This window comes from Cervus canadensis, chromosome 26, assembly GCF_019320065.1.
Source record: "Cervus canadensis isolate Bull #8, Minnesota chromosome 26, ASM1932006v1, whole genome shotgun sequence".
NCBI classification, from domain to species: domain Eukaryota; kingdom Metazoa; phylum Chordata; class Mammalia; order Artiodactyla; family Cervidae; genus Cervus; species Cervus canadensis.
Genome location: NC_057411.1, coordinates 22,790,776 through 22,803,756, shown reverse-complemented (window position 1 = coordinate 22,803,756; position 12,981 = coordinate 22,790,776). Strand labels below are relative to the sequence as shown.

At 33.3% G+C, this 12,981-nt stretch overlaps 1 protein-coding gene across 2 annotated transcripts; it reads right to left on the bottom strand.

Moving 5' to 3' along the window:
• Positions 1–576: 576 nt before the first annotated feature.
• Positions 577–12,390, bottom strand: CSN3 (casein kappa). 2 transcript variants are annotated; one of them, XM_043447866.1, is made up of 5 exons: positions 12,189–12,390; positions 9,719–9,780; positions 4,518–4,550; positions 2,644–3,160; positions 577–750 (listed from the first exon to the last, which is right to left on the bottom strand). In XM_043447866.1, exons 2-4 carry the CDS (start codon positions 9,773–9,775, stop codon positions 2,678–2,680), a joined length of 573 nt encoding a protein of 190 aa, XP_043303801.1. In that variant the 5' UTR covers positions 9,776–9,780; positions 12,189–12,390; the 3' UTR covers positions 577–750; positions 2,644–2,677. The 2 variants fall into 2 exon arrangements, with proteins under 2 accessions (XP_043303801.1, XP_043303802.1); XM_043447867.1 differs by lacking the exon at positions 12,189–12,390 and having other exon boundaries at positions 9,719–10,016.
• Between the last annotated feature and the right edge of the window lie 591 nt (positions 12,391–12,981).

The following is a 12,981-nucleotide window of genomic DNA, read 5'->3' as shown; positions in this document are numbered from 1 at the left end:
AACTACCTTTGCAGAAATGGACTTTACCTCTGAAAGTAATTTATCCAAATCCAAAATAACCAACTCACCAGTGTATTTTCTTAAAATGGAAATTGTAGTTGAAGGATTTACTGTGTCACAGGGAAGCCCCTATTAGTGTTAATTTAAAAATCAGAATCTGAAAGTAGAGAGTTATTTTATTTGGTGGGAATGTTAAGGACTTTGAGCCTGGGAATTTGCCCTTGGGAATGATCTAGACTAAAATTGGCATTACTTTTGGGCACTTAATGCTAACTCTAGAGTTCTCGTTCTCTCTCTCTCGGCTGCTCAAGAATCACTTCGTGGTCTTCTAGAGTTGAACACTATAGCTTAGTTCTCCTCTGACCCCAATGACTTAGCCATAAATTTAGATTTTCCCATATCATCCTGCAGAAGATGGTCTTAATGAGTGGACCACTTTGAGAATCAGATGAAATTATGAGCTTTGCCTTCAATTAAATGTGTATTTCCAAATTCATACTAAATTTACCTTGGAATTTCAAAGTTTCAAATACCCCTGAGGTGTATTCACAGACTCTTTTCAAGTTAAGAGATCCATTGCATTCGATTGGCTTTATTATGCAGGAATCAAAAAACTAAATGCGACATAAATGTAAAATGTAAGAGGAGACGAGAAAGGAGCTGGATCTGTGAAAATCATATTCTTTCTTCACTCAAGGCAGACAACTGGCCAAAGGAAAGTTTGAAGTAGTCATTTGGTTTCAGCTAGACCTATAAAAATGACAATTTAGAGATTTAGTTCACAATGTGCTAGCAGTTCTCATGATACGTATTTTATTTAGCTTCCATGATTTGCTTCATGTCTGTATGCAAGGAGTTTATCTAACTAAATATATAAATTTAAATATTTAAATTCACCACATAGTGAACTGATATAATTGTCTTCATCTAATATCCACAGAAAGACACAGTCCTATATATTCTTTTTTTATAAGTGATCTTACACTGTGTGGTTTTAACTTAGGCATCTAGGTTCTTGAGTTTTGAACAAATGTTAACTATTGAGATAATGATTATTTTATTAAAAACAATCATATAATAATGTATTTCATATCAATAAAATAGATAGTTGCATACTCAATTACTTGTTTTCATTTTGTGTCCATTAATTTTTTTATTTTCTTTTTTGAAATTTTAATGAGTCAAAGATTTATCAGCTTATTATCTTCTCTTTCTTACCAGATGTCCTATTAAACACAAACTCAGTATTAAAATTTACACATATGCTGATCTTGGAAAATTAGAGTATATTTTCTGTTTTTATTTTTTGTTATAACAAATTAGCCCATATGGAAATAGCAGATGTACTAATTAAGCCTTACTATTTGAAATCAAGCAGGTTTGATTTGGTTTCCAGTTTTGAACTTTCAGCTGTAGCAATTTGATCCATAGCTTTTTTTTTTTTTTTCCATTTGTGGATTCAAGATGGTAATATAATCCATTCCATATGGCTGCTACAGGATTAAACTGAGATTGTTATGTAGTTTTGATAATTTAGTAAGGACTTGATATTTTAGCTGAAAGTAAATTTTAATATTTACTAATTTTGCTTCATCTTTTCTAGAGCATTATATTTCACAGATTGATCACTTTTCACAACTCATTCACAATATGCTTTCTCATTTGAATCTCATAGCAACCAAAATTATGAGAAAAAGAAAAAGTGATGACTCTTCAGAGAGAGCAATGACTTGCTTAAAGTCACACAACAGAAGCAGCAGCCTTCTCTGATCTAATGCTATTACCATTATATCATGTTGACTTCATTTTAAACCAAAAATCATGTAGACAGTGTGATGAAAGTATTTGTTGCCTAGACCCTCAAAATTTTGTCACTTTCTTCCTAAATTATTTCACAATCTTTAGTTATTTTCTATCTTATTGATCTTTCTGTTTAACTTCTTCATATGTTTTAAATTATTTTGGATTCTGCCATTATCCGTTGATTCAAATAATAAATAGACATATTTTACATTATATTTAAAGTTCTGAAAGTTTCCTTTTAATAAGTAGGTGCTTTATAAGTTAAAAATTAAAATTTTTTCATGGGATTACCTTACAGTAGGAGAAATTTGGGTGCCTAACCTTATACATCCTTTCAGAAGTGATGCCTGAGATAAAATGCTATGTGTGAAACATATTGTTTCCTTTCATTCTATTCGTACCAAAAATAGAGTGCAACAACACTGGTATACCATTAAAATGTATTTAAACTCAAATCCTATATGATTTTTTTCTAAGAAAACAAATTTTTGAGATAAGAAAAATCATGAGTTTGACACTGTATTTTATTGTCTTTCTGTGTGAACAGGAGTAAAATAAAACTAATAGATTTGAGGATTATACCAATTGTTGAAAAAGGTTTAATAATAAAATCCACAATTTTTATTCATTTTGTAAAATAAGATATTTTAAAATTTTCTTGTTGGGAAAGAATCTAGTGTATCAGTGCTGAAGAACCAGCAAATGTAAGTTATAATTAGCCCATTTTGCCTTCTCTATAACAGATTTAATTTATCTATCTATGCTAGTTTAGATGTTACGATTATATTGATAAGTCCGTGAATCTCAGTTATTATTCATTTTTGTCTTTTGCTCATTTACCTGCGTTGTCTTCTTTGATGTCTCCTTAGAGTTTTTAGACCACGGTTGAAGTAACTTGGTCTGTTTTGGCCTCAGGTGCACTCTCAATAACTTCTGAGGAAGCTTCTTGAGTAGCTACAGTGTCCACTATTGCTTCGGTGGTAGGTGTAATTGTAGACTCAGCAGTAGCAATGGTATTGATGGAAGGGATGTCTGTTTTATCCTGATTTTTCTTTGGCGGAATGGCCATAAATGATAAACGTGGGTGTGGGTGACGTGCCATGGTAGTTGGCTGGGCTTGGCAGAACTTGGCAGGCACGGTGTTTGGCAAGACTTGCCATTGGAGAATTTGGGCAGGTGACCTAACTGCACCTGGCTTTACATAATATGGGTATGGCAGAAACTGATTATTAATTAGTGCAACTGGTCTGTGTTGGTAGTAATTGAGTCCATAACTAGGATACCTACTCAGCGCATACTGAATTGGGATATATTTGACTATTTTGTCATTGAAGAATCTTTCATCTTTCTCACAGCCCTGCAAAAAGAATAAATTATGCAGAATGGTATTGTAGGATAGAGTGAAGAGATATCTTAAATTAGAATTTTTTGAAATAGTTACAGTATTTGATGTTAAGAAAGTACAACATTGGGACTAGTGAACCCAGAAACCAAATTATTTTATAAGGTATGGATTTGTACATCTTCGTCCACTTCTTGCTTTTCAGCGAATATTGAAAATAACATTAGTTTCAAAAAAATTAGATGAGATAGCTCATAAAGTAAACCACATTGCCCAGAGCTTGGCATATATAAAAAGTGCTCAGTAAATGTTGCACTTTATAAGTACCACAGCTAGACCAGTTTCATAGAGAGCTTTGACATACAGTACACAAGCATACTACACACAAGGAAGAAAAAGTATATCTCTTTCCATATATATGTGTGTGTATACATATATATATATTCTCACCACATGTTTGTAACTTTCTTATTTTATTTATCTAGGGATTAGGCTAAGGGTGCATTTTTTCTAAACAAATTCTAACAAAATAGTAAAAATAATGTGATTTGGATTCCTGGGTTTATATGTTGGGTTTTTTTTTTCTGCTTAGTTTTATCCATTAAAGATCAGTTAGGAAGTTTTCCATTTTTATTTGCCACAGTTCTATTAATTAGGTGCAGTCATAAAACATATTAATTAGGTGCAGGCATGCTGCGATTCATGGTGTCACAAAGAGTCGGACACAACTGAGCGACTGAACTGAACTGAATTATGTATATTATATACTGATATATTAATATTATATATGATTATATTATAATTAATTATACTAATTGATTAGCTCTGTTAATTAATTAATTAGTTAATATTAATTAGGTACAGTTATAAAATAGAAAATCATTAGATCTTCCCTTATGAATAGAAACAAATTAATGAAATTATATCTCAAAGCAAGGCCTTCTCATGAAAGAAGACATATTTAAAGGTATTCATTCAAACAAACTGGGGGAAGTAAATACAAGTGTCTGAGAAGCATCCGAAGATGTGTCAGAGAGGGATCATTCCCCATTTCTTCAAAAGTAGACAGAAGAAATATTAAGCTTTGCTTTTGTTTTCATTGTTTTCCCAGTACTGAATTCTGAGAAGGTTTTCTCATGTTGCTAAATACTATGAAAATCGACATGACTAGGTCTGTATAGTGATACCAAGATTTTCAGGTAAACATTGATGTTGATTCACATGATTAGTTGCTGAAATTTTACAAAGATTATTCAATTATTTTATGTAGTTTAAATATTTACTTAGTCTTTAGCTAGAAGGCATTTTAATATCATTAAACTTTGCAGAATTTTATGCTTTGGATTCATATCTCTACTGGAAACAAACTTACTGTTGGTTGTTCCTGGATTTGCTCCTGGGCAACCTGGTGAGATTCAGAGGAAGAATTGGAATTAAGAAGTTAGAACAAAAGCATGATAGAGTCTAGTTTTTGTGATTTTAAAATATCTTTTATAAAAAAGACAAAACATGTTTTTCTTGTTTTTATTTTAGTATTGTAAAATATTATAAAACACTTTTCTAGGTCATCTAATCTATAGTCTGTGAAGCCCTCAAGAAATGACAGATACATGCTAACTAAAATAGCAATAATGAGCCCCATGGTTAAGTTGTTCTTAAAAATCACTATTTGGGAGAAAAATTCAAGATTGAAAAGAGTATGATCAGTTGATCTCTGTACCAACAACTATATATGATATTGATTAAATGAAGAACATGAACAACCTATATTCAATTTGTATTGAATATATATTGCTAAAAATAAGAGGAGAATTGAGCATATTTTTTCTGTTTCTGCTCTCCTAAGATGATTTATGAGGTTTTCTTGATTAAAAAATTGCCTCTAGCATAACACTGGTATATAAATGTTATATAAATAATAGCATTTAAAAATTATGTATGTTTAGTACTTTTCTTAGTTCTGGAATCTAACATGCATAGGAAATCAGGAGTGAGAAAGTAGTTTCCAGGCATGTCTATATGAAACTTTAAAACTTATGAAAGGTGAATTCATAATGGTAAATAGTTTTAAGATGACAGTTCTAGTTTAAGACTTTTCACACATATCCCTGGTATATAAAAGATCCTATAAACCTTTAGGAAGTTGTTGGTATAGGATATCAGAGATTTTTAAAAAATAATAAAATACAGAGTGTGTTAAGACAGGGACTTATTTACCTCTAAATTTATTAAGTCATTAGTTTAAAATTTAAAAAGTTATACTAATATTGAAAGTTTGCCTACACTAAAAAATCCTGAAAGTTTAGATATAGATTTGAATATACTATCAGTCTACATGCATTACGTATTCCTGGCATATGTTCATTTTAGTATCTTGTATCTTAAATTTTTTTAAAGATGTATGATCTCATATCATTTTTCCATCACCTCAGTTTTCATACTTGCATATTCAAAGTTGAAAGCCAGTCAATGCTTATGTCATGAAATGTTTATTCTTTATTGTTAACCTTTAAAGGTTTATAAAAAAATGTTTTTATTATAAATACAGACATGGATAACATCTGGATAGATATCAATGGACTTTTAAAAAGACCTATGGACTGTAGCCCACCAGGCTCCCCTGTCCATGGAATTCTCCAGCTAAGATACTAGAGTGGGTAGCCATTCCCTTCTCTGGGGGAATTGTCCCAATCCAAGGATGAAAACTGGGTCTCCTGCATGCAGGCAGATTCTTTACCATCTGAGACACCAGGGAAGCCCAGATGTCAATGGCCTTTTAAATAGTTTTCAGTGATTTCTTAAAGCAGTCTTTCAAAAATATGATTTTTGGGGGAAAATTCTTTGATAGAAATTATTAAACTGCTGTACAGTAAAGATACACCAATTTATAATGCCACCAATAAACTATAAGATTGTGCAGTTCATCTTGTAATTGCTAGTAATAAATATTATCTTAGCTATTTATATTTTGGAGAGAAGGAATACATTTAGCACATAAAAGATGCTACAACATTGCTGTAATAAGTTGTATGATTTTAATTGGGTAAGTAAGATTGTATAATAAGATTGGATGGTAAAAATTATATAAACTTTCATTCTTCTTTTGAATTATTTGTTCATATCCATGGGGCTTGTAGCTTTGTGAAGACAGGAAGGAGAATTTGGGGCTAGCACTGGCTCAGATAGTTCAAGAAGATGTTTTCAGAGGTCAGGTAGTTGTGAATTACTTTCTGATTTAAACTTTAACCTCTATCCATCAAGAGAAAGCCCAAGTTCTAAATATGCAGATGGCCACAATAAAATCAACTTTCAAAGAAGAAAGGAAGAAAAGAAATGCGAAGGTCATAGTAATTCAAATTTTTTAAAAGACTCTAAGAATTTATCAAATAGAATTATTTAAGAGATAATAACTTGAAAGTAAAACTAAATTTAATAATAAATGAATTATGAAACAAGGACTAGTGCTGTTCCAAATTTTACAATTTAAGAGGAGGTTATCAGTTCAGTTCAGTCGCTCAGTCGTGTTTGACTCTTTGATCCTGTGGACTGCAGCGCACCAGGCTTCCCTGTCCATCACCAACTCTCGGAATTTGCTTAAACTCATGTCCAAAGTCGAAGATGCCATCCAACCATCTCATCCTCTGTCGTCCCCTTCTCCTGCCTTCAGTCTTTCCCAGCATCAGGGTCTTTTCCAATGAGTCAGTTCTTCGCATCAGATGGCCAAAGTATTGGAGCTTCAGCTTCAGAATCTGTCCTTCCAATGAATAATCAGGACTGATTTCCTTTTGGACAGACTGGTTGGATCTCCTCGCAGTCCAAGGGATTATCAAGAGTCTTCTCCTACACCACAGTTCAAAAGCATCAGTTCTTTGGCGCTCAGCTTTCTTTATAGCCCAGCTCTCACATCCATACATGACCACTGGAAAAGCTATAGCTTTCACCAGACAGACCTTGGTTGGCAAAGTAATGTCTCTGCTTTTGAATACGCTGTGTAGGTTGGTCATAGCTTTTCTTCCAAGGAGCAAGCATCTTTTAATTTCATGGCTGCAGTCACCATCTGCAGTGATTTTGGAACCTCCCAAAATAAAATCTGTCACTGTTTCCATTATTTCCCCATTTATTTGCCATGAAGTGATGGGACATATGCCATGATCTTAGTTTTCTGACTGTTGAGTTTTAAGCCAACTTTTTCACTCTCTTCTTTCACTTTCATCAAGAGGCTCTTCAGTTCTTCTTTGCTTTCTGCCATATGGGTGGTGTCATCTGCATATCTGAGGTTATTGATTTTTCTCCTGGCGGTCTTGATTCCAGCTTGTGCTTCATCCAGCCCAGCATTTCTCATGATGTACTGTGCATATAAGTTAATAAGCAGGGTGACAATATACAGCCTTGATGTACTCCTTGCCTGATTTGGAACCAGTCTGTTGTTCCATGTTCAGTTCTAACTGTTGCTTCTTGACCTGCATACAGATTTCTCAGGAGGCAGGTCAGGTGGTCTGGTATTCCCATCTCTTTATGAATTTCCCACAGTTTGTTGTAGAGTAGAAGTCACTTGTTACAGAGTAGGAGGGCTTGTGCTCATCTTCTCCTGCAAGAACTCCAAAATTTCAACTCGCTGCTGAACAACCACCGACAAGAGAACGTTGGATCCCACCGAGGAAAGATACCTCATGTCCAAGGGCAAAGGAGAAACCCCAGCAAGACGGTAGAGGGGTGAAATAGCATTTAGAATCAAACCCGATACCCGCCAGAGATGCTTGGAGGGCTCAAATAAACCTGGTATGCACCAGGACCCAGAGACCCCACAGATACTGAGCCAGAACTTTGTTTGAATGTCTCTTGCGGAGGTACAGGTCAGCAGTTGACTGCTGCAGGGCGGGAGCTCTGGGTGCAGTAGACCTGGGTATGGCATAAGCCCTCCTGGAGGAGGTCACCATTAACCCCAGCATAGAGCCTCCAGAATTTACACAGGATTGAGGAAACAGACTCTTGGAGGGCACAAACAAAAGCTTGTGTGCACCAGGACCTAAGAGAAAGCAGCAGTGACCCCGCAAGAGACTGACCCAGATTTGCCTGTGAGTGTCCAGGAGTCTCTGGCGGAGGCATCGGTCAGTGGTGGCCTGCTGCAGGCTGGGGACCCTGAGTGTAGCAGTGCATGCCTGGGACCTTTTGAAGGAGGTCCCATTATCTTCATTACCTCCACCATAGTTTGGCCTCAGGTCAAACAACAGGGAGAGAACACAGCCCTGCCCATCAACAGGAAATTGGATTAAAGATTTATTGAGCGTGGCCCCACCCATCAGAACAAGAGGAGGACATAAAGCATCATATATTTAAAATTTTAAATTTGTTTATTTTTAATTGGAGGATAATTGCTTTGCAATATTGTGTTGGTTTCTGCCATACATCAACATGAATCAGCCTTTGGTATGTTATGTCCCCTCCCTCTTGGCCCTCCTTCCCACCTCCCACCCCGTCCTACCCCTCTAGGTTGTCACAGAGCCCTAGGTTTGAGCTCCCTGCATCATACAGCAAATTTCCACTGGCCATCTAGTTTTACACATAGTAATGTATAATGTTTTTAATTAAATTCCTATCTCACACAAACTGCAGTCTGTTTAGAGACTAAATTCCTAAAATATTAGGATCTTGTTTAAGCTTTTTTTTTAAACCATTTTCAAATAACTTGATATGTATGCTTAACATTCAAATATATTGTAACTTTTGTTATAATCTTCATATTCTGTCAACTCCCTCTCAGGGATTGTATCCATAAATAACTCTATGATTTTCAGGCATTTTCTTGAATTACATGCTGTAATGTAGTGTAATTACATGTAACATTAAAAAGGTTTGGGATTTTTTTCTTTTAATTTTTTTTGACTAGTTTTCCTCATTGTTTTGGCTATTTGTCTGTTTTATTTTCATGTTCATTTGGGGATCCCAGGAACTTATTTGCCAACAGTAAGAACAGGAAAATAAACATCTGATGCTTTCAGATGTTTGCCTAAAAATCAAAGAGGTGTTTATAGATATAATCCCTGAGAGGAAGTTGACACAATGTAAATATTATAACAAAAGTTACAGTACATTTAAATATTAAAAGTACATGTCCAGTTATTTGAAATTGGTAAAAAAAACTTAAGCAAGGTCCTAATATTTTAAGGATTTAGTTCCTAAGCAAATTGGACTTTGCATGAAATAAGAATTTAATTAAAAACATTTCTGATCTTTGTCTATGGTTTATATATTTATTTTTTGTGAATTATTTTAAGTGCTTGTTATAATTTAAAAATATTTTCAGGATTTTCCCCCAAATGTATTTTCTCTATCATATGAGAATTTTAAAGGTTTTCTCTAGATGATAAAATGTGATTTCTTTATTTCTAGAAACCAGAAGAATATCCAGAAGAATATGACTTTAATAAGAAAAAACAAATGTAAAAATAAATTACTTGTGCAGCTATTTTGTTCTATAAAATATAACTGTATTTAGAAATTTACACAATTAAAGCCCTTAAATAAATTTGAAAAGAATTTTTGATACAAACTGATTAGATGAAATTAACTCACCAAAAATGGCAGGGTTAATGCCAGGATAGTCACAGCTAGGAAAAAACTCTTCATCATTGCACCTAAAATTAAATTAAAAACATTACATTAACAGGATCTGTTGCTGCTAATTTAGGACTGATTTGGAGCAATGCTTTCTTTGGTTTAAGGGCGGGAAAAATCAGATTTAGGGGGAGATATAGCCAATGTGAGAAATCTATTTTATCAAAAGCTTTAGAAAAACCAAATGGTAGGAAATATATGAATTTAATTTTTAGTTATGTTACTGAATGTGTCATTACAACGTTAATGCTATATTCATTTCATGTGTACCAAGAACCTAGTAGGAACAAAGCCGTGTGTGTCAGTGTTGAGATTGTTGAGGTGAATTGGTCAAGTGACACGAATTTTAGGAAGAGTTGCAATGCACACAAATCACTGTTAGAGAAAAGAGAGTAGAAAGTGTCACAAAAGTGCTTTTCTACAGATAGAAGTGTTCAGTTAAGAAATCAATAAATTATTTCTGTAGGACATAGCATATAGGTGGGACTTGCTCATGCAGAGATTAATAGAGAGGAATTTCAAGGAGAAGAGAACTCCTTAGGAATATCCACGGGCATTTGAATGGAGCGAAGGGGAAGACAAAGTTGGAAAGAAAGTTTAGGGCAGAGAAAGATGAGGCATTAAATGACAGGCTAAAGAATTAGATAGCTTTCCTAATACCAGTTGAGTGGCTTCAGATTAGAAACTGAAGTGACTACACATTCCTTTGGCTCTATTCTCTACTTTGAATAAGTATTTCCCTTTATCTGGCCCTAGTATTCTTCTTGCCTATAAATAAAAGTTTGAACTGAAATTTCTGAAATTCTTTAATTCTGTGATTGATCTAATAGGAATACTTAAAGAGATTGGAGGGAGTATCCTGAAACTGCATTTTTCATAATCTGCTTCTCCAGTAATCATAATTTATATAATTAGCTTGATCAATTTAATGAAAAAAATGTAAGATATGACTATTACAGTTTTCTGGATGAAATATTTGGAGAAATAAATTAACCTTATCTTTCTAAAGGAGTATAGGGTAGTAATACCTGTTTATTTGATTTTAAAAGCTAAATTGTCTTTTTAGAAAGATACACATAACATTTTAGATTTTTTAAATATTTAAATAAATTTTGCATTTATAAATTAAATACTACATCTTGTTACAGCCATTGTTATCATCATACTTGTATAGACTTGAAACCTGCAAACTGAATTTTACAGACTAGGGTCACAGAATCAGAAGCTCAGGCTTGATAAAGAGCGTACACCAGACTCAACTCACTTTTGATTTCCAGGTAAGAAAGATTAGAAAGGCTATTCTACTAAACTGACTTCAGAACCTCTGATGGAATATCACTGAATGGAAAAGAACTTAATGTGAGTTCAAATTGAGCAACCTACAGCATTGATTGTTTCCTCAAATTTCATTGAATAGAATGGAGCTCCTTATGAATTCTTCACTTGCCAGTGAAATTTTTCTCAGTTGAAATAGATTTAATATATAACAATGTGTTAATTTAATGTGTCTAACATGTTTATTTAATGTATTTGTGTATTGTAATATGATTGCCATTATATTGATAATTAGAAACTCTGTCACGTCACATAATTATCATTTCTTTTTTGTGGTTGGAATAATTAATATCTAGTCTCTTAGCAAGCCTGATGATTACAATACAGTATAGTGAATATAGAAAAAATATTGTACAATAATCACTGGCTAACTTTTAAGATTGTAGTCTGAACAATATTTCTATGGTGAATCATGGAATCCTTTATAATTCATACAAAATGATATCACAAACACTCATACAAAAACAACTTGTAAAACGGTAGTAGTTATTCCCTTTTTAGCATAAGTAGAAACCAGAGAAATAAGACCATTCTTATCAGTTACTTAAAACAGTAAGTACTTGAATTTGCCTTCATAACTTGGCAATCCAGAAAAATTTGTGAAACAGAACTATTCAGCTTTCATGAGGGATGTATAAGTCCTGTTATTTTTTAAAGATGTATACTATGACAAGTGAAATTATAACCTTTAGACAGAAATAAAATTTTGAAATTAATTATGGGATCAATCTGGATTATCCTGTACTTTCATCTTCCTAAAAAGTTAGCCCTCCACATTTGTCTGTAGGAATAGATTCACTGTCTTGAACATACTTTTTTTTTTTTAAAGAATCTACATTGTCTTCAGTACTTTAGCAAGTATCAAATCTTGACTTTAACCCAAAGTGAAGTTAAAAATAAATTTGATCATAACATTATACAGAATCTAAGGTTTAGATTAGAAACTAATACCATAATGATGACAAAGGATATTCAAGCTTAACAATAAAAGCCAAAAGGAAGAAACCATTCTTCTAGAATAACTTTGGTGGTGTAATAATTACAAACTGCTATGAAGAAGAATTATTCTCTTTGGATGTTTTAATGTGATTACCTTTCCTTGTGACCGTCAGCTCTTGCTTGGCAGTAGGTTCAGTTGGCCTTTCAACTGTAAGGAACACCCAAGGTAAATAACCAGAGACTAATTAAAGGGTGTTAGTGCCTTGCGTCATGAGATTTATCTTCCTTTTATGTTGCACCAATAGGAAGATGACAAAAAGGAAAGATTTGACGATAGCAGGGCCGTCTTTACATCAGTCTCGGTTAATGGAATGCAGAGGAGGAAATAAAGTTGTCATTCATAAGATTTGAAAACAGATTATTTACACTTTTTTAAGACTGAATTTTTATGTTTATGAAAAGATATAGAGGATTTTCAAGAATATTAATTGCATTTTAATCAACTAATTCCACCTATTTGAATTTAAAGCTATTATTAAACGAAAAGTAGCTAGCCATAGCACTTTTACATTTCAAATGTTTTTTATTATTTCAAGAACATGGGTATGAAGTAATTCTACATATATTATGGGCTGTGGTTGGTCGTCCTCCTTCTAGAATTACAGCCATCAGTATTTAACAATTAGAAAACTGACCATCTTTTATATGCCCAAGAATAATTTATGTTAAATCCAAGTATGAAATATTAATCAATATAAAGTAAGGATCCATTTTCACTTTATTCTTCAGTAAATTCATCGTATAAACACCTGTTGATTGATTAATTTCTTATGAATCAAAGTTGCACTTAGATTTTTTAAAAAAATTTTTGAAGGAGTCTCCATAATGTTCTCCATAGTGGCTTTACCAGTTTACATTGCCACTAACAGTGTAGGAGGATTCCCCTT

Bases quoted from the DNA above. Each gene is read 5' to 3' on its own strand.
- CSN3 (XM_043447866.1), bottom strand. From the start codon at position 9,775: ATGATGAAGAGTTTTTTCCTAGCTGTGACTATCCTGGCATTAACCCTG. The intron at 4,551-9,718 runs GTGAGTTAATTT...GAATCTCACCAG, and splicing joins CATTAACCCTGCCATTTTTG to GTTGCCCAGGAGCAAATCCA. The intron at 3,161-4,517 runs GTAAGTTTGTTT...TTCTTTTTGCAG, and splicing joins AAATCCAGGAACAACCAACA to GGCTGTGAGAAAGATGAAAG.